Genomic DNA, 27,298 nt, shown 5'->3' on the forward strand with positions numbered 1-27,298 from the left:
GCAAAGGTACCACCCTTTGGGATGGAGTTCCAAGGATCAAAAAAAATTATGTCTTTATACTGCAGGGAGCCTTGAAAATACAGATTAATAATTTGGGAAATAAACTCTTCTTATGATGTCAGCCAATGTCTTTCAGACCTTTTATTATGCAGCCATCTCCATGAGGAGAATGCCCATTTTCATGAGTTCAGTCCCATTTCTTTGTGGCTGTTTCTGTACAAATATTGAGTAGATCTTTGGGCAATGACATCTCAGAGGGGCAAGCATCCTTTGCAGAACCCATGCAGTCACCTCCATGCCCTACCCAGTTCACATCTGATGTAGTCAGGGCAAAGATGTCTGGGACTGAGCGAGGTAAGACTCTCAAGTGTGAGGTTGTGAACTATGAAACTCTTGGAAGTGCTTTTTTGGGGTTGTTTATGTACCTCTCTGTGGCAGTGGTGGTGTCAAGGATTCTGCTAAACTGTGTTTGTTGATCTTTTTTAACCTGCTGGAGGGAACTGTTGGAATCCTGTTTGTGGTACGTGGAGGAGAAATAAATTCATTGGAAAGAAGAATTGAGAAACATCCCATCTTTCCAGGCACTTCCAAACTGAGTGCTTCTGTCAAGTTGTTTTGGCCTAGCAGAAAACTGTAGCTCTGTGGCAGAAAGAAACAAGAATTTATACAGAGGAAATGGAAATTCTACAACCTTGCATTTTTGGTTTGAATAATCTGAGGATAAAGCTCAGCTGCCCACATAGTCCTCCCTTAGGGAAAGCACTGTCCTGGAAGAGAGGATTTGTTAGGCAGGTTGTTGTGTTACTCAGTTTGAGGAATCACCAATAAAATCTTATATGGTGGTGAACTCTCACATGAACTGAACTTTAGGGTGGATTTAATGCCAGCTTGCATGTTATAACTTAACCTTGGTGCTCAGAGCTCTGTGGTTGCATTCAGGAAACAGGGTTTTCCTGCACTAGCACTGTGTGTGATTCATTCCACAAGTTCATGGTTGGGAGAACTAAACGTCACCCCTAATTCTGGGGGTGGTGGGAAGGGGAGGATGTGAAGAATGTTGAAAAGATGTTCTCTAAACCACATAAGAGAAACAATGAAAAAAGAAAGAGTTACATCTCAAGCCTTTATATCCCATGTGTATGTTACTGTGAGTTTGCTCAAAATTGCTGTGAACACAGTGCCAATATTCTTCGATTAAGCTACTACTGTGTATTTAAGTCTTTGTTGCATATGGTGGCATCCTGCATCAGTGAATTTGCAGCACATATTCCAAAAGGGAACTCTGGGGAATTCTGCTGAATACCAGCCCCCACAGATGGTCAAGCCCTCTTTTTACTTTGCTCTTGTAAGAAAAGCTATTGGATATGTGCATTAGATAACAAAAGGAAAATTTTTTCTTGTTATAGTAGTGAATCCGTATTCAAATGGAAGTCATTGCACAGCTGCAGCTTGGAAGATTTTGACCTGTAGTATTTGCAGATGGGAGCACAGTGATGGATTACTGACATCTGCTATTTGTTTTGTCTTCTGTGAGATGCTGCTGTGTTTAGTGATGATAAACAGCATTTCTCAGTGATTCTGGATTTGCCCATATTATTCAGCTAGTAGTCAAACTGTTCAGTTACAAGGATGAAACTAAAATAGTTAAACAGACTAGGAGATCCTGCATGGAATAGGGAATTTCACCATAGGAAAAAAATTATAGTATTCTAAGGAGTCAGCAGAAGAAACTTGCACCTTTGAAGGGAAAAGATAGATAACACTTCCCAGTATGTGCTCACTTCAAGATCAGGAGAATAAACCCTACCAAAGGTTGTATTACATATGGGTCCTTGCAAGAGTTCATCAGCCTCTTTGGTTTTCTTGTCTCTTAATAACAGAGGAGATTGACATCCAGCTGGCTCCTGAAATGTTGAAGGTCTTACCTGTTTGAGAAGAAAAGCACTATAGTTAGCAACACTTTACTGACTCCTGTAAACTGGATTGAGTTCACTAGTTCGGAGAAACTAAAGATTGTAACCATGGAGTTTTTCTATTAATGGAATCTAAAAGAGATAAAGCACAGGATAAAGTATTAAATTGTTTCTTAGTCTGCTAGGAAAATTCCTGAAGCTGAGCATTTTCACCACAAAGCCTATTACCTGCACTAAAATATATTAACTGAAATGCTCCAATATAGTTAAAGAAATTTTCATTTTCCCTTTGTAGGTTTACAGTTAATAAAAATTCCAGGTGCTGCCTGGATCTTAGAAGTAGCAAATTACAAAATAAAGAAAAAGAAGATTTTTACTGCAAGGTTTTAGAAGTTCAGCCAAACATAGATGGGGATGTCTTTATCTGCAAAATCTACAGTCCAGGGAAGGTTTAAATCTTGTTGGAAAATGATGCATAACACATTGTGTTCAGGTCTGGTTTTCTGCAGGTACACTGTGTGTTGCTAGTACCTTTCTCTATGGAATATAACAAGTGATTATTACAGAGATTGGGTCAAAAACCCTTAAACACTGACCTCACCTGGAAGCTTTCAGGTCCTGGTCTCATAAGGAAATATCCTTGTGTTACCAGTGCTGAAAAAGGGATGTTTGTTTAACTTTTGTTTGTCCCAGTTATATGTCCCATCAATCTACTGATCAATCTAGTTAACGACTTACCCTTTAGGGATTCAAATGAGTTTAAAACATAAACTGTAAATTTCTCTATCTGTGATCTGTAGGTAGGTGTATTTCCACTGAGACAATGGCGCAGGGTGGGGAAATTTATCAGCTTCTTAGAGGAAAATAACCCTCTGCACCTCAGTATTTTAGGTGCTGCTACTCTGAATTGTGTAACTTGCAAGAAAAAGACCTAGCTGGGTACACCAATGTAGTTTACAATGGCTTTTTACAGAGTCCAAAAACCAGCATTAAAAGACAAGCTAAAATTAATCTGTTACTTGGGAAAATATTTTCCGAGTTTATTAGAATCTTTAAGTTCCCCAAGCTATCTTTTCTAGTGACAAATAAGCAAAAAGATGTTTAGAAAGGAATGGGTATTCAAAGTACAACAGGCAGCTGCAGTACTTAAAACTCTTCTTCATTCAGGGTGACACAATTCTACTTCACAGTTGTGTTTTTGCAGATGATACACTGACAGTTTTGGAAAATTTGCTTTACACCCATCAGAAGCAGAAATAGCTGGAACTCCCTTTCCCGAGTTCTTCAAGCCACAATAAAAGACCGTAGAAAATTTCATTCAGCCAGTTACTGTTAGTGTGTGAATTCATCACTGTAGCTTTTTACACAAAAGAAGTTGAGTCTCCTGTTTGAGCCAGAGTGAAGAATCATTACAGACATGCTTGGGTTTTTGTAACGAGTGCTTATCACCCTCAAATATAGATAAAAAATTCCAAGCAGGCGGAGATCAGAAAATTCAAGCTAAAATTCAAGATTCAGCTACTTCCAGAAACCTGTATTTTTATCTGTGTGTGTTCCCTTAAGGTACAGCTGGACTGACAAAGGCACTGACGCTTTGGGCTGACAAAGTGTCACCTGGCCTTCTTGGAAACAACTGACATTTTTTCCTCATATCTCAGTATTGACTGGAATATTTTAAGTTATAGATGTTACTTGCAGCTGTGAATCAAATATAGGTGATTTTTCCTGCTCTTGTATAATGAAGAAGTTGTTGTTTCCTACTTTCTAGCTACCTGATTGAAGAAAGATACTAATAATTTAGTTTACCGAATGGACTTTCTGGGTGAAACAGTAGCTCCCCTCCTTGCTCTCATAGTCAGCAGTTTGTTCTTTACTGAAACTGAACCACAGTTTATTAAGCAAGTAAAATAATAAAATTTGTTTCTATAAATCTGACTTTGTATGTTTTTCTTGTATTTATGTAAGGATCACAGTATGAGCAGTAGTAAGGGAAATTTCTCATACACATCCTTGGCAATGTGACCTTGACTCAGATATGCTTTAACTGAAATAGATCTATCCCTAAATCTGTCCAGGCTCAGAATTTTTTTTAGGCACTCAAAAAAGTGGCTGTAGCAGGTCACATAGCCTGTATGAAGACAAGAAAATATGCCCAAACCCACAAAACTAGCAACAAACTTATGATTTCACATGTGAGCTAGTTCTGAATAGATAGAGAAGAATGCAGATATACACATAAGCAGATTGATGTATCAAAGTTTACCATTTAACCAGAAAACACCACAACAGTTTTCCCTCTTGTTGAAAGCATTGAGTTTTCTCCTTCAGAGCAAACAAAAACATCTGGCTGTGACAGGTGTTGCAGTGTGGATCTCTCTGGGGCATCTGTGTTAGTGTATGGATGTTTGGAAGCAATTACAGCTTTTGTAGTTTTATTTTGATGAATAGTGTCACTATTGATGTGGAGACTCAAGAAACCATATTTCTGTTCACCTTCTTTGCGCTTTGTGCTCAAGTGACAGTAAGAGGTATAGCACTACTTGTTTTTAACTAATGTGCACAGTATTGTTATGTAAGGTCATTCAGGTGGGCCTGAGAAAATCAGTTCATATCCTTGTAAGTGTTGCGATTTTTCTGCCTGGGATAAGGCTAGGAATCTTCTCTGAAGGTTGCTGTTGTACTCCACAGACTTGTTCCTTTTTCTACCTGAACAAAATCTGTGGAACTGGTGAAAGCAACTGAACGGGAGAAAGTAGGCAGAATATTCACACATTGGGAAAAGACAAAATAATGATTAGTTGGGAAAATGTTGCATTGAAAAGAAGGCTGGCAACTAGTTACAGTAAGTACTAACATTCATCACAGAGCTTCAATTTTGCATTTTTGTTCTTCAGTACTGCCAGCTGAAGAGGAGGATTTGAAGCTGCCTGACTGCAGTACTTCAAAAACTTTTAATTACTGGGTTGTCATAGCTCAGAGTGAAAGGGGAAATGAAGGCTTACTTTGCATATTCCCAATATTTCTGAATTGTCAACTTGGTTTCCAGCATATACCACCCCTGAGAGAAAACATCTGTGGCTGGAGTCAATAGACCTTTAACTTAATTTGAAAGCGCTTTCTCAAATGTGGAATTACTGGCCTAGACTCTAGGAAAGAAACCTTTTTCCCACAGCTAGCTGTATAGTCAACATATTTTGGTTTGGACACTGATTCTCAAGGGTGGGAAGATGATTCAGTTTTATTACTGGGTTAATTATTTTTATACAACCAGTTTCAGTATATACATTAAAAAAGGTGAACACTTCAAAATTCAGAAAAAAATAGGCTATTAGGGAAGTATTAAGCATGTACATATTCCTAATGGGCAGCTCCTACATGGGCTTCTCATTCATACTAAGGGTATGTAAAATCATCTGATTAATAAGATTCAGCTTTTAAAAATAAAATTAGTTTGTGTTTTGAATTTTTCTAACTTCAGTTTCAAGGCAGATCGCTTGAATGAGAATGGTATTTTGCTTGTTTATTACTTTCTGTCAAGTTTGCTTGCATTTCAAATGTTTTCGTAGTAGGTAAGTTCTGCTTTCTAATGTGTAAGCGTTCAAGGACTTGTCCTATGGAAGGAAATGGCATTGCTGCTGTTAATGACAGTAAGAGTTCAATGTCTTCCACAAATAGTTGAGCAAGGAAACAGCTGAGGTTGATTGATAATCTTCATAGAAGCAGAGTTCTAATTGTAAGCAAAAAATGGGTTTGGAACCATGACAATTTTTGCATACTGGAAATTGTTGAGTTCTGTCATAGGTGTGTCCCTACAGCTTAACTCTTGAATGAGTTCTTCTAATGATCATGTATTTGTTGATATAGTAAATTAGTGATAATATATGAGTTATGGACAATGGAGTTTATAATTTCAGTGGAACATCAAGCTGTCTCTTGCCTGTTAACATGTTTATTTTCCGTGTCTCTTTTTTGTTCTAGACCAAAAAGTACTTGCTGTTTATGTTCCACAACTTAATTTACCAGTTACCACAAAGCCTTTAAAATCCAAAGTAGGTGCTGATGTATTTGGTGTGATATATTAGTTAAAATTACAGCAAATTTTGAGTTGCTACAATTCATATAGACAAGGGCCTGAATCAAAATCTTGAATCTAAAACACACCGAGCTTGAGGAGGATTTGGATTCGGATCCAAACTCTGTGGTTTGGGTTTTTCTTTAATCACATGGTGTTACAAACATCTATTTCATGTTTCTAAACTGTCCCAGCTGTGCCGAGTATTGGACTTATTTTCACACAGATGTAAATCAGGAGTAACTTTACCAAAGTCAGTGCTACTGTTGCCTGTAGATGAGGTGTAAGTAAAGGTCTTTCCTGTCCCTATGGTGTCTCTCTGTGCTGATAATACAGAAATTACATGTATTCATTGCATCCACTTTAGGAAGAAACTGTCTGCAAGTCTTTGCGTGTACAAGAATGGGATGCACAGAATATAAATGAGTTGGAATGGCTGCTCTGCACATTGGCCACTTGACACTTTTCTTAAGGTAGCACTCAGTGCCATTGCTGCATCCTCCTTCCCGTCTTTCTCCCACCTCACTGGTTTCTTCCAGGCTCTGCTACAACCAGTGAATTCTCTTCACATGTTTTGTAGCCGTGTCCTGTTGCACCTTGTCAGTTCACTGGATTTGCCATTGTGCTGTTTGCCTCTCACCTTTAAGGCTATCACTCATCAGCTCTTAGGAACCAACATTATACAGCATTTGAGGTAAAGAGAATATAAGACCTGGATCAAGTGTTTATTTCCACTCCAGCTTTCCCTATTGAATTACATAAAGGTTTCAACCGAACTTGAGCTTTAAAGAAACCCAAGCCTTTCTTTAGGTTGGACAGAGCTTGTAAAAGTCCTGTGTTTTTGTGTCTGTCATTCCCCATCCCTCCATCTTCATTATTCTTGCATGCATATCCAGTTTCGGATTAAACTGTGGCCGTTCTTGTGGTATTTCTTGTCCTGGCCAGAAACAGAAGCTCTGGGAAGCATTGCTGCAAAACCCTCTTGTTGAGTGTTCCTGTGTAGTTTTTCAGGCTTGCTCAATCTAATCTTTGTTTTTAGATCCTTACTGGATGAAAATAAATTACCATTCCTTTACCTGTAGCTTTATTCAGATGCAATTGCTATTCTTCTGTTTCATCAAAGGAGAGGACTTCACTTATCTATACTAGTGAAAGTGATCTGACTTGCACCATATTATGCCAGCAATGAGAAACTGGCTTACAGATTTGTATTTTCTAAAGATGATATGTGGTCTCTCCACAGCTGCAATTCCCCTGGAGGAAGATGGTCAGACTTCTTACTGGGGGTTGTTCATGCTTGCCTCTTTGAGCCAAGAACAATATAAGCCAGGGTCAGTCAAGGGTAAGATCCATGCAGTTACCAGTTCAGTAATGCTTAGCATGAAAATATAATCCTCTAAAGGAGCATGAGAGAGAACAGTGAGTCCCACAGAATGTCATGTTGCATATTCTATCAGATAGAAGAAACCAGTACTTCAGGTGGCTGTGGGCAAGTAGTAAAATAGAGGAGATGATTAGATCTACAAGCTCTTCTTAAATTAAATACTAGATCTTGGCCAAGGAATATAAAAATCCTGATACTTCCTTTTAAGTTGCCATTCAAGTTTGTAACTTTGAGGCAGGAAAGGATGAACAATCATAGACTGCTGCCCCTTGAGAAAAGCAGTATTTCAAAGATTCCAAGCAGTGTGAATCCTGGAAGGAGCAGGGGGATTTTCTTTTTGTGTACAAAAATATGTCACTAGGTAAACTGTTTTTAGAGCACAGGTGAATTTTGTAAGATCTCAGCTGTTCTTTCAGTATCTTAAGAGCAACTTAGGCAGGTAACATAGAAAAAACAAGTTTGTTTCAGCACTAGTTTTTCGTTATTTGGAATACATCACATATTATTCAGCAGAGGAGGATTGGCACCACAATATGAGAAAGATACAAAGGTGTCAGAAAGCATCTGAAGTAGGGCTACAAAGATGTTAAAGGGTCTGGAGGGAAGACATATGAGAGGAGCCGAGGTCATTTGGTCTATTTAGCCTGGAGAAGAGGAGACTGAGGGGAAACCTCATTGCAGTTACAGCTTCCTTGTGAGGGAAAGAGGATGGACAGGCATGGTCTCCTGGTCTCTTCAGTCTGATGGACCAGTGACAGGATCCAAGGGAATGGCTTCGAGTTGTGTCAGGGGAGATTTAGGTTGGGTATTAGAAAGGTTTTCACCCAGAGGGTGATCAGACACTGGAACAGCTCCCCAGGTAAGTGGTCACAGCATCAACTCTGACAGAATTCAGAAAGCATTTGAACAACACTCTCAGGCACATGGTGTGACTCTTGAAGTGGTCCTGTGCAGGGCCAGGAGTTGGGCTCAATGATTTCTGTGAGTTTCTTCCAACTCAGGAAATTCTAGAATTCTATGATATTCAAGCTGATAACTTGTTTATACTGTGCAAGAACACAACTTGATATAAGTGTACAGCTTGCATATTAGATAAAAACAGAACTGAGGAAAACTCAAAGATAAACTTCAGCCTTTGTGATGATTGGGGAAACTTGTACATCCCCAAAACTTTAAACATAGACACCTTAATAGTTAGGTAATGGTGTATATTCTCTCTCATTGACACCTAATGCTTAGTTAAGGCTTAAAGGTTTAAATTAGACTCTTCATTGCTCAGAAACAAGTTGCCCCCAGATTTAACACTTGCTCTCTCCCTACTGGATTTTTATAGATAACTTTTGGACTTATCTCCTTTATATTGTCTGCACCAGGTCACCTGCTCCTTTATCTGGAGTTCAAGATTCAGCTTAAAACCTGACATTTGTCTGCAGTATTTCTGCAGGAATTATTAAATATGGTCTTAAATTCATTGGTTGAATTTACTAATACAATTTTCTCTATTTTTAAATAGTTTTATGTCACTTCCAGTGCTTGTTTTGTGTTTTCTGGATGTGACATTCCTGTAGCCAAAGAACAGGTCTTAGCTGGATTCTTGTGCGGGGTTATGTCAGCTGTGCCGAAAGATATTGGAGTACCTTTTGATTGACATGATTTTTAGAAATGGGAAAAAGAAAGAAGAATGTTTAGTAATGGGCTGCAACAATTTATGAAGCTATGTATGCAACACATCTACCATATTAAAAAATAATGTATTTGTCTGTTGTTTTTTTTACATGTTCTTGCACATGGAAACATAATACTATATTTCACCTTCATCTGGACAAGAGTAGAGTGCTTTTGAGCTAGGGAGAAAGCAGGTGTATGATAAGTGAAGTGTGCTATGTCCCTCTGTATTTGCCTTTTCTAAAGGTTGCAGCTAGAATGTTGTTGCACGAAGCAAAGCTTTGACTGGACTGACTTAAGCAATAAGAGTGAGCTGTTCTTTATCATATTAATTACAGTTGACTCATGTCACTTCACCTCCCAAGACCAAAGATGGTTGGTTGAGATTATATCCAAACCAGTCATAAGTTACCAATGAATCAGTAAGAGAATATTTTGGGCTGGTATACAAAAACATGTCTTGCTCCATATTTAGTTTGCTTGGATCCTCTTGTGGTTCAACAATATTTTGCAGAAACAAAACATTTTCAGCTTCAAGCAGATTCCAGTTTCCTTAATAAAACTCTTAGTGCAAGGAGGGAAAGAGTTTAGCCAATATGCAGTTTCATTCCTCCAAGGGCAGCTAACAGGCATACATCTTATGTACTCTGTGTTCAAGGCTTCCTGCTGTCATTTATTTTAATTACCTGAAAGCTGTTGTGATATAAAAGCATGGTGTGCAGCGGATAAATTGTGGTATCAGCTTCTTGTCATGCTAATCCTCTCTGCTTTTCCAACTGTGAGAAGAAAAGATTGAGGTGTTTGAGTATGGAAGCCATTGAGGGAAATGCTCTTCTGGGTCAAAGTGTTTCCTATTTTTCTCAGATCAGTTCGCAATTTGGTTGAAATATTGCTGTGAAGAAGCATTGAGGTATAGCTTTTAAACAAAGTAGTGGTGAAGAAGAATGTTTAGAAAAACCTTGAAAAATATACCTCTGCCTTAACAGTGTCTGTTTGCTATAGAAACATTAATGTATCATATCTGTTCTGTTTTGATGGATATATTAACAATGCTGTCATTGTTTCTCTATGTCTGACAGCTACATAAAGAAGTATCTGGGAACTGAGGTGCTCCTAAAAGCTAAAAACCACATAACTAAATAAAACACTGGGCTAAGCTGATGTATAAAATACAAGTAATTAATGCTTAGCCATAAATAAGCCTCAGAGAACTAAAGCAAAAGTCAAGTCTGTGACCATGTTTAGAGCCTGATCTCGTGGCTTTGGCTCTTATTTAATGTTATGCTCTTACTGTATTTTTCATTTATGGTTTATGAAATGCTTTACAAAGACAAGTAATGATTTTTGTTAGGGGAGGCCTAAAGAAGCACTAAGATAAAATGTCTTGTCTGTGGTTTAGTCAGTTCATTGTGGGTAGAAAGAGTACAAATATTGCTTTTATTTTGAGGGAGACATGGTTATTCAAGAAGAAAGATTGCAGTTGTGTATCTCTTACTAAACTAAATTATTATTGTTCTCCTCTACTCTTTTAGGCTCAGAAGTGGAGAACTCTGAGAGACCTTGAATTTAGAACTTCCCCTGAAACAACTAAAAACCAATCAGTACCACACTGTTCAAAACTTGAGAGAACTAATAGCATGCAGAGTCCAAATAGATCAGCCTTTGTTTTTTCCTGGAAAAATCATCCTGGATTGCTTTAAAAATGGCATTCAGTGAAGAGCTGGGTTTTTTTGCAAATTGAAACAAAAGTCATAAAATAGTCTACAAAATATCCTCAAATGTTTTTAACAAAAAATCCATGTGCCAGTTTTGAAGGACTCATACTGTTTGTCTTGCCATGTCCTTGGTTTGTTGATGAACCAGGCTTAGTTCAGCCATGACTAAATCTTATGTAGGAAAGACCATTTGGAAAAATGACACATGTGGTTAAAAAACAGGAAGGAGTTTCTGGAGTCCTGTATTTAATTCCCAGCATTGCCACAGATTTCCTCTTTGACTTTGAAAAAGTCACCACATCTCTGTGACTAAATTAACTGTCTGTAAACTGATGCTAGCAGAAATTTTCTCCTTTAATGGCAAGTTCTGGGGAGAATGTATATTTAGATATCAACAGGAGCTGCAAAGGATTTAGACTTTTAGCTTTCTAAAATGTGTATCCAAGAGAATTATTTAAAGGTGTAGCCATTTTCTATGAATTGTTTCAATAATGGAAAAATACCACAAAGTATTTGGAGTTGTTTGCATCAGAAATCTGTGGTGCTTTGGCACCTATTCATATCTGACAGTTTTGTACCAGAACGTACTTTTCTACCTGTGAACCTGGGTCCAAGACAGTGATAATGACAGATGTGTCAGTCTGTCCCATGGCAGATGTGTCAGTCAGCTAATGATGCTGCTCTGAGTGAGCTGTGGATTAGATTGCAGAGGTGACAGACTTCAGGGAACTTTAATTAAAGGAAAGGTCTGGTCCTCAGGTGCTGTAGGAGGTGGCTAGGGATACAGGCTGAGTGTATGGCATCCAACAGGTCAAGTGACAGACTGTGCAGCTGACAGAAGGATAACTTAGCTGTCAAAGGCAAGCTGTTCTAGGTGATAAGGGACAAATTTTATGCCCCCAGGTTAAACATCTTAAACAGAAAAAGGTCCCTCTTGTAGTAAATATGGACATGCTGAATTCACATAAAACATTTGCACTCCTGTTTTCTGAACAGTTAAACAGTGATTTATGTTTGCCAAGGTTCTTGAAAAATACACATGTTCATCTAGTCCAAGCTATATTCATGGCTGAATATATTTACACTGTCATTTGTAATTTTTTATCCAGATTACTTTAAATGTGGTTAAGTGTTGTCCACAGAGAGCATCAGTAGCCTGTGGTGGGCAACTTGTAATTCTCGTGCAGTAGTTGGCCAAGCTCTCCCTACAGAGAATGGTGGCAAATGAGCAACTGTCCTTAGTGCAGTCACCTGATGTTCCTTTTCCTCAGGCAACAACATAAAGGGAGGTGAGAATGCCTTAGCATCTCCTGGGGAATATGCTCTTTTTTCCCTCTGTGAGGCAGATGATAAGGAAAAAAAGATTAAGTATTTTAAAAATGGCATCACTATTTCTTTTCTTCCTCCCATGTCAGTGAGATGTGGCCAAACTACCAGCTGACTGCTGTATTTCCGGGCCACTCTGTGCAACAGAGAAACAAACTGTTTCTCTGTTTCTCTGTTTCTCTGATCTCACAAGCACTAAAACACAAAAGACAAAAGAATTGGGAAAGCCAGATTCCAGGTGCCAAGGAAGGCAACAAGCAACATTGGGAGGAAGAGGATGAGGAATTGGTGTGATAGGTCTATGTGTTAGAAGGGGATGGGCTCTCTTAAATATTCTTCCAAATGCTATAATCTCTGCAAAACTGTATCAGTGAGCCATTTTCCATAGTGAAATAGGAAAATACATCATAGGTGCCACCTCTGCCTGTATTTTTTTGGTCAATTCCACTACGTATAAAAAACATCTATAACATGGGATAATTATAGGCTTCCAACAATAATAATCTGAGAGGAAAAGATTCTCTGATTTCTGATTTTTCAAGTATAACTAGAAACCACAAATACAAAATATTGCATCAGAGATTTCAGACTGCAGAAATCTTCACTCTTGAGCTGTAAAATTATGATGTTTATATAATCTCTTGGTAAGAGCTGAAACTTGCTGGACCTTAATTTTTTCACTTTATGGGGTCAGAGAAAATATGATTAAAATGAAATACCTGTTCTTTAGAGGTCTGGGGTTCATTATGTGCTGTATTTTCAAAGTACTTACAAGCATTTTCTTATCACAAATACAGTGTCTAGGCTTCCTCAAGCATGCAGAAATTAATTCTGATTACGTAACATTAAAACCCCCAAACTTTACAAAATCTTTGGCGTGGGTGATTTTTATTAAAAAAAAGGATCTCAATAAACTGTTACAGTCTTATTCTGTGTCAGGTCTACTATGTTTAAAACCAGAATTTTTGGTTCTACTTCTGAAGTGCAGTAGTCTCTTCTATTGTTGATTCTTCATCTACAATATAGTATGTGTGACTGTCATTACAGCCTTTTTGGGAATTTTTTTTTGGCACTGCACCAACTGCTGTGAGGTCTTTGCTCACTGAACTCAAGTGGAAGCTCTTCAAATTCTCCTCCATTTGGTTTGTCATCTGTAAGAATTCCTTAAGCTATCAAGAAATCTCACACATTTGGGTCTGTGGTGGAAAGGGAGTAATGGGGTTGTACTGCTAGTGTGAGAATTTAGTGTCCCTAGGATTACTGGATGATCTTTTATGACAGATTTTAAAGCTACTGTCCAACTGGTGTATAGAAGACAAAGAACTGCAAGGAAAAGTTCCGACAAAGAAAACAGAGGCAACTTAAAATGTGAAACAGAACTTGGAAAAATTCTTTTATGTCTGGTTTGGATCATGGTTTGTTGACCCCTTTTATCCACTGCTAGATGCACACAAAATTTTGTCTTTCATATTTAAGGCGTTTTTCTTTTGAAAAAGTCCTCATAATAATTAGAAATAAATGGCTTCCGAATGACTTTTTTCCTTGGAAAACAATGGTTTAAATTAAAGGAAAAATGTTTTTGCCCAACATACAAACAAACATACAAGAGTTCCATAAAACCCCAAACTTGAGAGGAAATAGAACTGCCAGTGGTTTGAGAAAACTGCTTACAGGTTCTTGTGTCCCTGTGGAAAGTGTTTTTTTTTTCATTAGACTGGCTTGTTAAACTCTTGTATATTCTAAATGTGTACTATTAAACTCTTTGCTTTTAGCATGATTCCTCTTTTTAAAGATGACAGTATTTAAACCTAGCAACATGTTATTTTAAGATCAGCAGTTTAGCAAGAGCAAAATCTGCCTTCCAGACTCAGCTGCCTGCCTTCTTTCCCAAATACTTTGTTCTGAAGGAGCTGATGGCAGTGATAAATGTAAGAGAGTGAGAGCTCTGCAGTTATTGTCAGCAAGTTAGCTTTATGGCTTGGGGATTAAACCTTTGATGTCTTATCGAGTTTCTTCCCTGCGTGAATCAGTTGCTCACTTGATTTAAATTATAAAAAGAAATGCTCTGTTGTGATATTGTCTCATACTGTGTCTTCGTCATTTGAGATGCCTCTGTGTTCTTTGGTTCCCTAGGAAGAGAAGGCAACCAGCCATATGGAGAGTGGCCAGTTGCCTGCCGATCATGATAGGCACTAAATAGAGTTGCATAGAAATTCAGATATAGGAAAGCCCTGTTTAGCTGAGCCTTTCTGTCCCCCACAAAGAGAGATTGTTCCCTACGAGTCTGCAGTGCGACATCCAGAACTGTTTCACTTTAGCTTTTGAGGGGGTCCCTCTATTCCTTTAATAAACTATTTCCTTTTCACAGAGGTAAGTGCTTCTTATGAAGTTTTCATTTTTGACATCCCTCAGTGTAATTGCAGCTGGACTGCTGCTGACTGCTGCTTCAGCATGGTGGGGGGAGAGCAAAGGTGAGCTGGAAAGGAAGTCCCCCTCTCATGATTCCAGGAACAGCGATACCTTACACTGGAAACGATCATCTAGAAGCTCATTTTCAGAGCTTTGTGTGTCCTGTATGCTGGAGATTTCTGGCGTTTGTTGCAGAGGTTTAACTTAAAACTTCTTTTTTTGAGTTATAGGTCATTGCCTTTAGTTTTATTGGTTTAAGCTCCCTCAGACACTTTAAACAGCGTGCACTGATATTCCCTAATCCTAAAACAGATCTCTCAAATATAGAAATGATGATCTGACTTATATTTTATTTGCATTTTAAAGTAGCCTTTCAATATTTTGGAAGCCAAAGTATTTCTCCGGCAAGCGGCCTCTAAACAACACTAAGAAATAAAACTTGTCTATTGTTGCTGAGGTTGTGAAAGATACCAGCCAAGCAGATTAGCTGTGTCTCAAGAAACTGGCTAACAGGATGGTTGTGCTAGCCCACTTGTATTCTGAAAGCTGGGTCAGTACTTATGAAAAGCTTAAGTAAACTAGAGGATAATTCAATACATAGACAATGCATCCTACTGTTTCTCTGTTTATTTTCTCCCTGTGTGACTTCTGGCAACTGAGAAGAAACGCTGTAAATGACAGCAACCCGCCAAAGAAAAGATTATGAATAACAATACCACAAGAATGAAGGGCATGAAGTTACCACTGACTTGGGACAAATGCAGAGCAGTGGACACATGACACAGCCAGCAACTAGTGGATTGTAGTAGATGCAGAACAGAATACCTTCAGATTAGAAAGCCTTTCAGTTTGCGTTTCAGCTTAAATTTATGCTAGTTTGTCCTGTCTCTGGTAACCAAAGGTCTTTATATCTGTAGGTTTTTGACTCTGTTGAGCCTGTATAATTTGCTGGTAATACTCTGAAACCAAGAGAAGTGATGCCACTGGATGCTGATAAAATGAAAATGCTGAGCTCTCTCTAACTTACAGTTATGTGTACATAGAGATGGTGTTAGCTTGCTTTGAGCACTGTACAAGTCTGTCATGCTTCCTATCCCAATCTAACATTCACTTTTCAGGCAATGGGTGCCATAAGTTTCAATTCTGTTTAACTTTTTGGATGTTGTAAAATAAAAAAAAAAATACCTAGCTGTTTATGTTAAACTGAAGTTAAAAATAACTTTAATAAAAATCACAGGAAGATTTCTCTTACCCCTGAAAAGTCAGGTAATCGGGTTTTTGAAAGAAAAGATCATTTGTAGATCATTTGCCCTTGCTGAGGTGCACTTTTATTGCTTCTAAATATCTACAGTATTAAATGTGTTGGCTGTTTTCTTCTAAAGTGAATACACTAGGATGAGTTTGCAAAAATAAGTGGTTTCATGAAATATGAAGGAGTCTGCATCTTGGAAATGAATGATTCTAGTCAGATAAAGTGTGTTTTAGGGTCACTTATAGTATTTATCATGTCTTGAAAAGTAGGACCATTATTTTATTTTTAGGTATATGGGGTCAGTGCCAAAGCATTTTTCATACATTGTTTCTGATGCTCAGATTTTGCAGCTTCTGGCATGACTCATTTGAAGTGAGTGCTTTGTGCTTGAAAAGACTGTACTATAGAAGCATTCAAATGAATCAGGGAAAGGTCCTTCTGAAAGGGTGATTCACCATGGCTGAGTGCTACCCAATTGGAGCCCAAGCCTGCTTCTCTTTGTGTCTGTATATTTACATTAGTAGGAATGGAACCAGATCCTAAAATTAAGCTACTGAAGAGAATAGCCCTTCAAGAGATATGGTTTCACTACCTTTGAGTTTCTTTTTAAGACAGAGAGACAAAAAAAGAGTAGATTTGGACTTGTGGCATTTTCTGGCATTTATGTGTCCATGCTTACTTGAAAGCAAGAAAGAATGTATGTCATGGTTTGCTTCAGTTTCAGCCTAATCCTTCCTAGTTTATGTGGTTGCACAACTGAGATATTCTGCCTTTTTTAGTAATTTGTGAAGCAGCAGTAAAAAGAAATGATGGATGTGCTGACATTCACCCCCCCATCCCTCCATCAATACAGCAAAGTAGAGGTCACTTAAAAAAAACACCTGTTAAAGCAATAAACATTTAAAAAATAACATGCCAAAGCAAAACATATCAATCAAAACACAACACTGTTTAATAATTTTCTGTGCTGGTCATAACAAGAGGAGACTGTAGTTTTGGCAGTGAGGCTCCAAAAGCTTTACTGCGCTCCAGGCACTGAGGGAGTAAAGCACAACACTGTTCTAATTGATATGTAGGTAACTTGGAGCTGACTTTGAGTACTAATCCTGGGTGATTAAAAAAAAAAAAAATAAAACAACAAGCACCACCACAACACAAAAAGCAAACCCCAACAAACCCAACCTCCAACTTCCCACTCAGTAAAATTGCATATTTCAGCTGTTTATTTCAACCATCCTGGAAAAATTTTATAGGGAAAGAGGCTATATATCAGTTACATATGAAAAGTTTCATGAAGTATAATGAAGCAAAGGTAGTGGTGATGGGGGGTGTCTGTGTGCAAAGGTTTAACACAACCCTTTTCAATAAAACAGTGTCTCAGCAGGTATTAGAGACAGTTCTCCCTCCTGTGTGCCCCTGCAAATGCACAATATACAGGAGACCATTGATTTAGTTGTTTTTGAAACGTAGTGCCCACCTCTGTTTCAGAAACATGGAACTGGGACAGTTTTTTCACCTTTGGTTTTTTTTGACACTATGGGATATGTTATTCTCATATTCTCACTTGAAACAGTTACAGGAGAGCTACTTTATCAGACTCTCCAGCTCATAAGGTAGAAGGGATGTTTTTAGGACATGATCTATCTTTTCCAAGGCAGGTGAAGCATATCCTAAAGCTGCCAATTTCTGGTTTTTGTAGTCTGCACAATTAGTTCCACTCTATGACACCGTGATCATGGCTCGCTGCCCTGGAGAGTGCTGCACTCTTGTGGCTGGGTCACTAATTTTTTGCACAGACAGGGATAATAAGCTCTAAAGAACAAATGCTAATTTTTTCTCAATTTTGAGATAACTTTATTGAAATCAGTAATCTGCTCACTTGTCTGGTAGGGGAATATAATGGCAACATTCTGATGCACACCAAGAACCCTTGAGAAGAGGCAGAAATGTTTTGATGAGATTCTTTGCTGTAAGTGCAAATGGCCTTGCCCACTGTAATCGCAAGCATGGGCATGTTCTCGCTCTAGAATCATATCTGATTAGTCTCAGAATTGCAGAATGGGTCAGGTTGGAAGGGACCACAGTGGGGCATCTGGTTAAGCCTTGCTGTTCTAACAGGGTTCTCCTAGAGCACTCTGCACAGAATTGCATCCAGCTGCTTCTCAAATATCTCCAATGAGGGGTACTCCACAACCTCTCTGGACAATCGTTTCCAGTGCTCAGCCCCCCTCACAGTGAAGTTCTTCCTTTTGTTCAGGTGCATCTTTCTGTGCATCACTTTCTTCCCACTTCCTCTTGTCCTATTACTTGACATCCACCTTTAGGTATTTATACACATCAGTGGGGTCTCCTTGCAGTCATTTTTTCACACAGGCCCAGTGTGTGATGGCTTCTGTGTAAATGCCTCCATGCAAGCTTAACCTTAATGGTGATGTTCTGTATGTTTGTAAACAAAAGGAGGTCACAATCTCAAGTACACAGCTCTGGGTTGGTCATGGAACAAACATTAAGGACCATTTTGCATCAATGGGACAGCACAAGATGAACAAATCTGTTTAAGATTGGTTGAGTACAGTAGTTATACAGAGCAGGTATTTTGAAGGTATTTTCTGGTACCGCCCTTAATAACAGGGATGAGGACAACTTAATTTTCCCATCCATTTCAGTGCTAGGGCTGAATGCTTTCCCATGGAATTGGAATGAGTAAAGTTTGTTCTGTAAATTTACTTTAGAATCATAGAACATGAGTTGGAAGGGACCCATGAAGATCACCTTCTGCTTCATTCCTTGGGAGAAGAGTAAAGAAATAAACATTGAAAAGATCAGTGGTGTTTCAGTGAAGCAGATTGAGACAGGCTAGCTGATTGGAATGCTCTCTAAGGCAGAGTGTAACATGGATATTTAAACATCATTGCCTTTTTCTGAAATACACATGGGAATATGACTTTACAGAATATAACTTGCATATGTCTACATATATGCAGACACACAGGCATACATGCACACACACACGTGTTGTTGTTGTCTAACTCATTTTTCCATTGTAGACAAGCCCAGAGGGAACAAAATATTCCTAGCTTGGAGATTTCCACATCTGCCTGTCAGGCAGCTATCAGACAGGAACAGCATGACTACATAAATCACTGTAAATCAGCACATTTTTCACTAGCGCAAAGCTCTCAGCACAGAGCCACTTTAGAGTGCACTGCTCCATAGTTGTTTGCAGACCTCCCATGCCAGCAGCAGGGAAGTCAGACCATTATATTCAGCATCTCACAGTAACCAGATGTGGAATAAAGAAATTGCCTTTCAAAGCTGTAGTCTGCAGTAGGCTTTTCCAAGAAAATCAGTGATGTCTAGCATCCATCTTATCTCTTCTGCTTCTTTTTCAGGCCCTTTTGGCCTTCAACCCTCCAAGATGAGGTGTTAGTCTCCTGTTTTATCAAACAGTCTTGAACTGTGTTTTAGATTCCAAAAGTAGCATTCACTTGTTTTATGAGCAATCTTGAACTGTATTTTAGATTCTGAAAGTAGCATTCATTTGTTTTATGAGCAAACTTGAACTGTATTTTAGATTCTGAAAGTGGCATTCACTTGGTCAAAGAGAAAGTCTGTATATCAGTTATAAGGGGTTCAGAAAAAATAATAAAATAAAAAACTGTTGTGTGTGAATATGCTTAAATACCTAATGTCAGTGGAGGGAATGTAGACCCAGTCAAAATTGAAGGAATCTGTAAATTGCAGAAAGATTAGTTAAAAATCTCTGATGAACTATCCAAAAGCATGGAATTGAATGTCTCTCTTTTTCGTAGTCTGCAGACTCCAAGTGGTTTCCTGGTCTTCACCTTTATTGAGAAAACTTATATTAGGGCAAATTAAAATTAGGTTTAGCATGGTTATGAGTTATGCTTTATGTGCAGCCTATGTGTGTTGAGGATGTCTCTACAGGATTGCAAGTATTAGAGAGAAATTTAAGGAAAAAACAAAACAAAACAAAACAAAAACCAAAGGAAAAAAGGGGGAAAACAGTCCTGCCCTGCTCAGATTAATCAAACAGTGTCATCAAACCAAAGACAAAATCTACATCTGTGCACTGTATTATGAAATGTAGAGTAAAGCATTTCCCATTATTGTTTAAGAGGCTTTGAGCCAGATTCAATAATTAATCTTTACACCTCAGCCTACGTGTGTCTGTTGTCAGCTTTTCTTCCAATACAGAGAGCTGCTGGTGCTCCCCATGGCCAGACTGTAACACTGCTCCTGACTCTTCTGCTTTCTAGGGCTGGCAGTTCAGCTTGCAGCTGTATCCAGTTGTTGGCTCTCTAGCCAAGCACCATTTTTCTCACCTTATACTCTGTCATCTGCTTAGAAGCAAGGAGAGTTTCTTTGAACTTTAGAGGGTAGTGTCACAGATCTGTGCGCCAGAAAGGTGAAGGTGTGCACGTGACTCAGTTTTATGTGAAGACCTTTTCTGCCCTTGTGATGATGTAGACCAGAGGAATGACACTGAATCCCTGCACAAGAGTGAGCAGTTATGTGTTACACCATAACAGTGAGCAGGGTTATACACATACTATTTTAATAAATAGTTCAATAGCACAGTAAGGAAACCATCAATTTCCTACTCTTAAGGTACTGGAAAAACTTTCTTGTTGAGTGCAGCACATTGTTTGTGGTTGGAGAAATAAGCAACCTGACTGTCCATAGCCCAGATGTGGCACCAGTGACAAAAACAAAGGTGAAAGATAAATCAGAGTGGAAAACAGCAAAAAACAGAGCAGAAATGTTTTCCTCCAGTTTAAGCAAGGTTTCATGTGTCTACTGCTTCATACTCTGAACTTCAGTAACAGAGAGATGAAAGATCACTGGGACCATCAGTGATACATTTCATCCAGTATTAAGATTCTTTGAAGTGTGAGACAGTGAAGGAAAACACTGGAATTCCATAATGCCAGAAATATATGACAGTAAATAATATTTCAGAAATGCTTATACTTGTGAGGTGGGTGTATCTAGTGACTTTGGTGATTAGCTTTTATTCATGAGGTAAACCTAAAATCAAACATTTTCCTGCTATAGCCCTGTTATCGTTCTTTCTTCTCAGAAATACTACATGAGAATTTAAAGCAGTGCCTAGTACTTCCTTTGGAAGCTGGGTCTTGTCAAATACAGTGCTTTGGAAAGGTGAAATGAATGATACTGAAATGCAAAGGAGAAGATTAGTTACAGCAATTCCAGTGGAGTCTGGAATCTGTGGAATAATTTTTAGTTGAAACCAATTTTTTGAAACATGACTAGGCTGGTTTCTGTGACATAAGGGCAAGAACACCTCTCAGTTAAAAGTGTTTTGTTTTTTAATAGGGGTTAACCATAATTGTCCACTTTATGCTGGTTGTTCAAAATAATTCCATCTCAGGTTGGTCGACTGTTGTTGGCCTACAGTCGTTACCAGCATTCAACAGAAATGCTGCTTTAAGCTTGTCTTTCAGTGAATCACGTGTTTGTACAATAACACATTTGTTAAATGAATTCAAAGGCAGAAATAGATGAATCAGTACTGAGAGTGAGTCACTTTCTGGTCCGTATTGAACCATTTTTCTCTCTCTAAACTGTCCTATTTTAATCAAAAGTACTATTTTCACAGGAAAGTAGAGCTCTAAGATGTGCACCAGTGTGATCCCAGCTTTTCTGTCACTGACTGTGCTTGTTTTTCTTTTCTTATGAGAAATTCCATAGTCCTTTCTTGTTTCAGCATTAGTTTTTGATGTGCTCATCAATTCTTTTGGCTGTGTGAGCAAGCAATACTGATTTTGACTTGTACCATCTTATACTACTGTAGTAAAGATGACAATTAAGTATTTTCCAAATGTCAATCACATACTTTCTGTATGCTTTTTTCCTAAGTACATTTGCTAGTCTCTTTTTCATGCTGTCTTTCCTTAAAATTGCTTGCCTTTTTGTCCTTCCTGCTCTTAAATCCCTCAGTTAGACTAGGTTGGTGGAAACTGTTTAAATGTACAACCCAAATTCTCCAGTGAGGTTTGGCTAACCAATAAGCTATTCAAGTGGTTTTGTCTTCATCCTCTGCTTTTCCAGGTTGCTTGAATATCCTTGAGCCCTTAATTTGCCCTAATCTCCTCTAAGGCTTTGAAATAATAAAATACTTAAATAAAACTCTTTGGATAAATGCCCTTTAAAATACAGCTTTATCTTGAACAATCATGTTCTCCAGGGAGTGGATTTTGTTCCTCAGACAATTTAAGGGGATTTTCTGTCCACAGTGTTACTGTCAGGCATACCCATCTTAACTCCTGCAACAGTTCAAAACAGAACAAGTGAGGAAACTCTGGGGAAGAAATGGTGCAGGGGTAGACTCCTGCTGTGTGTGATTTTCTTTTTGTACCTTGGTTCAGTCCCCTGATCTGCTGCATGATTTTCTGTGAGTCACAAAGCCTTCCTGTCCTTTTGAAAACTAATTCTCTGCTCAATAAGGATGTTGCTGAGGATAAGTTAAGGGTGGCAAAGTGCCTAGCCATTACAGAGGGGTAGACTTCTACACACTGAAAGGCTGTATTCCTTACTTTGCAAAATAGAAAGAGGGAGATCACCTGGCTTGCCATCACCAAATCCACCGGGGAAGCTGGAGGCAAAGCAGAGGACTGGATCCATTTTTGTTTGCCAGGGGCCCCATAGAGTCCATTTTTCATTGAGAAATCCTTTTCACAGTCCTAGGTAGGCCAAATCTCAGAGTCCTGCAGATGCCTCCCAGGCGAGAAAGGGAAGCTAGGGCAACCTCACAGGGCTCCCACAGTGCAGCTCATCAGGGCACCCAGGCAAGCCCTGGAGACCAACATGGTTTGGGGGTTGTTCAGAGCCATGGATGCCTGTCTTCACTGTTACTCATTGTGCAGGTAAAGGGAGATTACTTCAGTTTTTCTCCCTTCCCACTCAGCTCACCTAATTATTAATTTCTGTTGGCAAGGAGCTGCAAAATAACACTGACATGTGGAGCAAGGAACATGTGTCCTCCACTTCTGGAGCTCTGTGGCTAGATTCCTTGGAGAAAGATTTGGGGTTTGTGTGTAATTTGTGAGTAATTTGCTTCTGAAGTTAATTATTCCTAAAAGTGAAAAATTGCTCAAAAATGTTGGGAAAAGGAAGCTTTCCTTTTTATCTTAGTATGCGACTAAAATATAAAAAATTCTGGTAAAATTCAACCATATGACTAATATTTTAAAGTGATACCTTTGAGATAATCTCTCTGTTTTCATGCAGAGTCTCCAGAAAGACATCTGTATTTCCTCACATTAAATGATAGGAAATGGAAATAGACCACAGTTTTAAGTGGAAGATTATGGACATGTATAACTCTCTTTATATATTTCTTATGTGTAATAAAATGCAGGGGAACTATACGTAGCAATTTTTTTTTTTTTAATTTTTAATCCCAGATACTACTCTTGGTGCTTTCTTTTTTTTTCCCCTTGAAATTTTCGTCCTCATGATTTCACTTTCTCATTTGAAGTTCAAAATTTTCTCTACCTGAGGTTTGTAATGATGAAGTAACACCAATGAAAACAGGACTTTAGCTGGATGCAGATCTTTTCTAGGGCACCTCATGATGCTTAGGACAGTGATTACCTCCTGGTAGCTGTATGCCTTGCTTAATTCAGTGCTTGTTCAGAAGAAGCAGAAAGAGAGAGAAATTCATCTGAGCATTTACTGAGTTCACCTTCTCCCTAGTCCCAGTTTCTCAAGAGCTCAGAAGATAAAGTAATACCTTTGTTTTTATCTGTCTTTGTTTTTGACTGGCATGTAGTGGCATCAGATCTGATTAGGGGTTTTTTTTTGGCAATGTGTTTCAGGGTGAGAAGCTCCTTCTTTTCACAGTGCCAAGGATGATGCCAAACTCATCAGCCTTCCTGTCTTGGCATTGGAGGGATGAACAATTAGGTCGGGTTCGGTGTACTTTGTGTTAAAACTAGAAAGAAGTGCTAGTTTAGCTAATTCTAAAGCTAGAATTTCTCATTGAAATCCACAATGAGAATATTTATGTTAAAAATCATACTTGGGTCTCAGAACAGACTTTTCGGCTTGTCATTGTGAAATAATTAATACATATCTAATAAAATAGACAAGCATCCATTGCTGCCTCATTTTTCTTGTGAAGAATGCTTCTGCCATCACCATTTTCACTCCAGAAACTCCAGGTTACTGTTTTGAGGTTCATGATGGTTGAAAGAGATTCAGAGACTCCCTAATTGTGATACTGGATTTAGTGAATGTTACGGAGATGATGTAGTCACTGCCATTTCACAGCAGCAGTGGAAAAACCCCAGATATAATGAATCAGCTAGCATCTGAATACTCAAAAAGGCAAAACTTTCTTTTAATTTGTATGTCTTTGCTGGGGAAGGGGACCACAGAGCAGTTTTCACATGGGGATAGCATTCCTACAGCATTAATTTCTTTTTTTTCCTAGTTTTTGAGAGTGGACCAAGACAAAGACAGAGAATGCAGCCTGGACTGTGCAGGTTCCCCTCAGAAATCACTCTGTGCATCTGATGGAAGAACTTTTCTGTCCCGGTGTGAGTTTCAACGAGCAAAATGCAAAGACCCTCAGCTGGAAATAGCCTACCGAGGCAACTGCAAAGGTGAGAAAATCGAAGTTTCCCTTGACCATAATAAAAAATAATAGACCCTAAAATAGTGTTTGAAATGTCTGTGAATTGAAAACCAGGAGTGCTGGACTTAAAGAGTTTTCTAAAAGCAAGTGGGTTGAAATCTGTTATTTCTATAACAATATTATATCTAAAGATAATTTAATCTTGAGCCTTCATCAAAATCGTGATTCCCAAACCCTCTTATTTTTCAGTAAGTCACTATTGAGGAAATTGCATGCCCAGATTCTTGTTAAGAAGGGCCATATCACTGGCAGGTTCAGAGAAACTCTTACAATAGTTATCTTGCAAGGTTTCCTGTGTAGTAAAATTTGGTATTTTGATTTTGAGATGGTCAATTTAGGTCTTTTATTTCCTAACTGCAATCACGTAGCGTGGCAAGGGTGGTGGTGGTAGCGTGGGTTGAGTGAGAAAAAGCGAAAACCAAATAAATGCATATGCATAGAGCCCTCACTGGCTATTCCTGCCTGTATCATCCACTCCTTTGCTTCTGATCTCTCTTTAGAGAATTTCAGTGACATGCAGCCCAACAAAATATTTGCAGTGAAATCTTTTAACTTTTAGAGCAGCATGGTGCTAGACAATGCAGTTCCTTACTGAAGTGTAGGGTGATTCCCAACACAGTGATCTTTCTAAAATGTAAGAATAGCAGTTGTCATAAAGATTTACTTTTTCCTCTGTCCTAAAGAGAATGGCAGGGAGTGCAGGTAGGGGGTGGGAGTACGAAAACCCCAGGGACCACACCAATTCAGCCTGTAGGAGGCAATTTTCTACATCATCTCTCCCCATTAGCTCCTGCAAACCTCTGAAGCATCAAGACTGCTTCAAAGAGACATTCTGTCTCATCTTCTGCCTGGATGAAACATTACCCTCATTCTTCAGCCCTTTCATAGTAAACCATTGTACTACGTGGTGGATCTATTTACTGTGGTGAGCAAGGTTAACATAATGGAGCTACCTGAGCCAAGGCTTTTGTTACACTCATGAACGACAGAGACAATTATTGTGCACTTGGTATTTGTTCATTTTATACATTAGACCTTTATGGAAATTAGTTTTGAGTGGTTTTCTTTATTGTTTTTTATCCTGTACTGAGAAAGTAATCTGCAAGAAATTTTCTTCATTAAGATGAGAATTGCTTTACTGAAGGTTTCCTCATTGATGCTGTCAAATTTTTCTGCAGTCAATAGCTGCAATTTGGAGAAGTACTCTGTTGTTGTTTATTTATTAGTGCATACAGTAGAACTGTAGAATTGGAATTAGACACTTTAGGCACCTTAAATATTGCTGATAGCAGGTGCACATCATGTTCTCTTCAATCAAGTGTTTTTCCTTTGATTGGTAATAGACAGATATTTGCCAATAATGCATTTAGTCACTGTCAGCAAGAGACGAGTGCTCTTTTAATTTTACATTTTCATGGTATTTCTTAATCAGTAAAGCAGTAAATTTTGAAGTGACCAGTGTCTTTATTCCTACTTATGTCTGTGATCATCAGAAATATTTCAAGCTGTAAAAGCAAGTTATAAAGAAGAAGAATATGACTCATTTGTCTAGCTACTGTTTCAGTTTTAGCATTGCTAGGGCTATTTCTGATAGTCATATCAAACATTCAGATAGAGTCAAGGAAATGCTCTGATTAAGACCTTTTGAGCCAGTTGCTCTTGAGTGGTAAAATTTGTTGCTGCAGGTGATGCTTGATCAAAAAGCAGAGGGTTGTTGTAGTAGGGCTAACCAAAAAGTGATGTTTCATTAGAGAGCCACTTTCAAGGTTTCAGAATTTACTTTCATTCCATGTAGGAATGAAAACAGATACTTCTGGAGGTGTTTGTCTGTATTCCTGAAAAAACAGACATCCACCCTAACTTCCCATTAAAGCATTGGTTTTGAAACAAGTTTTGAGCGTGCAGGTAAAAGGGAAAGAAACATGCATGTTTTCATGTGAATGTTCTGGAGGGAGAAAAGAGATGATTCCTGATATAGACTTCACAGCTTTAAATCTGTGCTGTGATAATCATCCACCATTGATCAAAAAAGGCAATCTTAAGTCTGTCTCCTCCTGTCTTCCAAAAAAAGTCCTTGTTCACCTCACAAAAATCTCTAAAAACAAAATATTTTCCAAGTACCATTTTAATTAATTCAAGGATGACTAGCTCTTTGTTTGGTTCAGTCTATTCAGTAGCAATCTAAAGACTTTGACAGTTTATGTTGACAGCCTTTTGGAATAATTTTGAGTCCATCATTTCTTGTTTAGATATTCAGAACTGTGATTTCTTTTTACATCCATAAGGAATTTTGAATGACTATCAGATTTGATGTCTGCTTTCTCTGTTTCTTTTTTCCTTCAAAAGGCAAATTTATATTGACTCTTTTTTCTCTTTTTCACCTGTTCTTGACTTTTTTTGCATCTATTTGGTTTTGAACACTTAAATACTAAAAAGCACAAAGGGATAGTTTGCTCTGTGTGTGCTGGTTCCCTTTCTAATTGAAGTTCCATTCACAGCAAGAGTGCTCAGCCCAGGCAATTCTTTGACATTGCAAAGGAAATAATTTTTAGATCCTAGATCTTAAAAGATCACAGTAAAATGGCATCATTTAAACAATTTTTTCCCTTGTACTTCTGTTCTAGTTCCTGATGGTTGCAGCAGAGATCAAAACAGTTTATACAAAGCTGAAAATAAATGAACCCTGAACCTTCCTCTCATTTCTGAAAGACAACCCACCTTTATCAAAACAAGCATCAAAACAGACTGTTCTGTTTTTTTTCTGAAGGCATTAATGTTATGATTTTTTATTTTAAATCCATTTTCAGCCTTTGCTGGAATCCATTGCTAAGCTTGGAAATGCTATAAGAAGTTAAAATCTTAAAAAGTTTCCAGCC

At 38.3% G+C, this 27,298-nt stretch overlaps 1 protein-coding gene across 3 annotated transcripts in view; it reads left to right on the forward strand.

Annotated features, from left to right (window-relative positions):
• SMOC2 (SPARC related modular calcium binding 2) overlaps positions 1-27,298 on the forward strand; it is a 138,174-nt gene that overhangs the window by 20,757 nt on the left and 90,119 nt on the right. For all 3 annotated transcript variants that reach the window (XM_054279831.1, XM_054279832.1, XM_054279833.1), the window contains exon 2: positions 24,219-24,390. In XM_054279831.1, the coding sequence (XP_054135806.1) occupies positions 24,219-24,390 (172 nt within the window). The remainder of the gene's footprint in view (positions 1-24,218; positions 24,391-27,298) is intronic.

This window comes from Melozone crissalis, unplaced genomic scaffold (genome assembly GCF_028551555.1).
Source record: "Melozone crissalis strain CALT ecotype California unplaced genomic scaffold, PUWL_Pcris_2 ptg000027l_1, whole genome shotgun sequence".
NCBI classification, from domain to species: domain Eukaryota; kingdom Metazoa; phylum Chordata; class Aves; order Passeriformes; family Passerellidae; genus Melozone; species Melozone crissalis.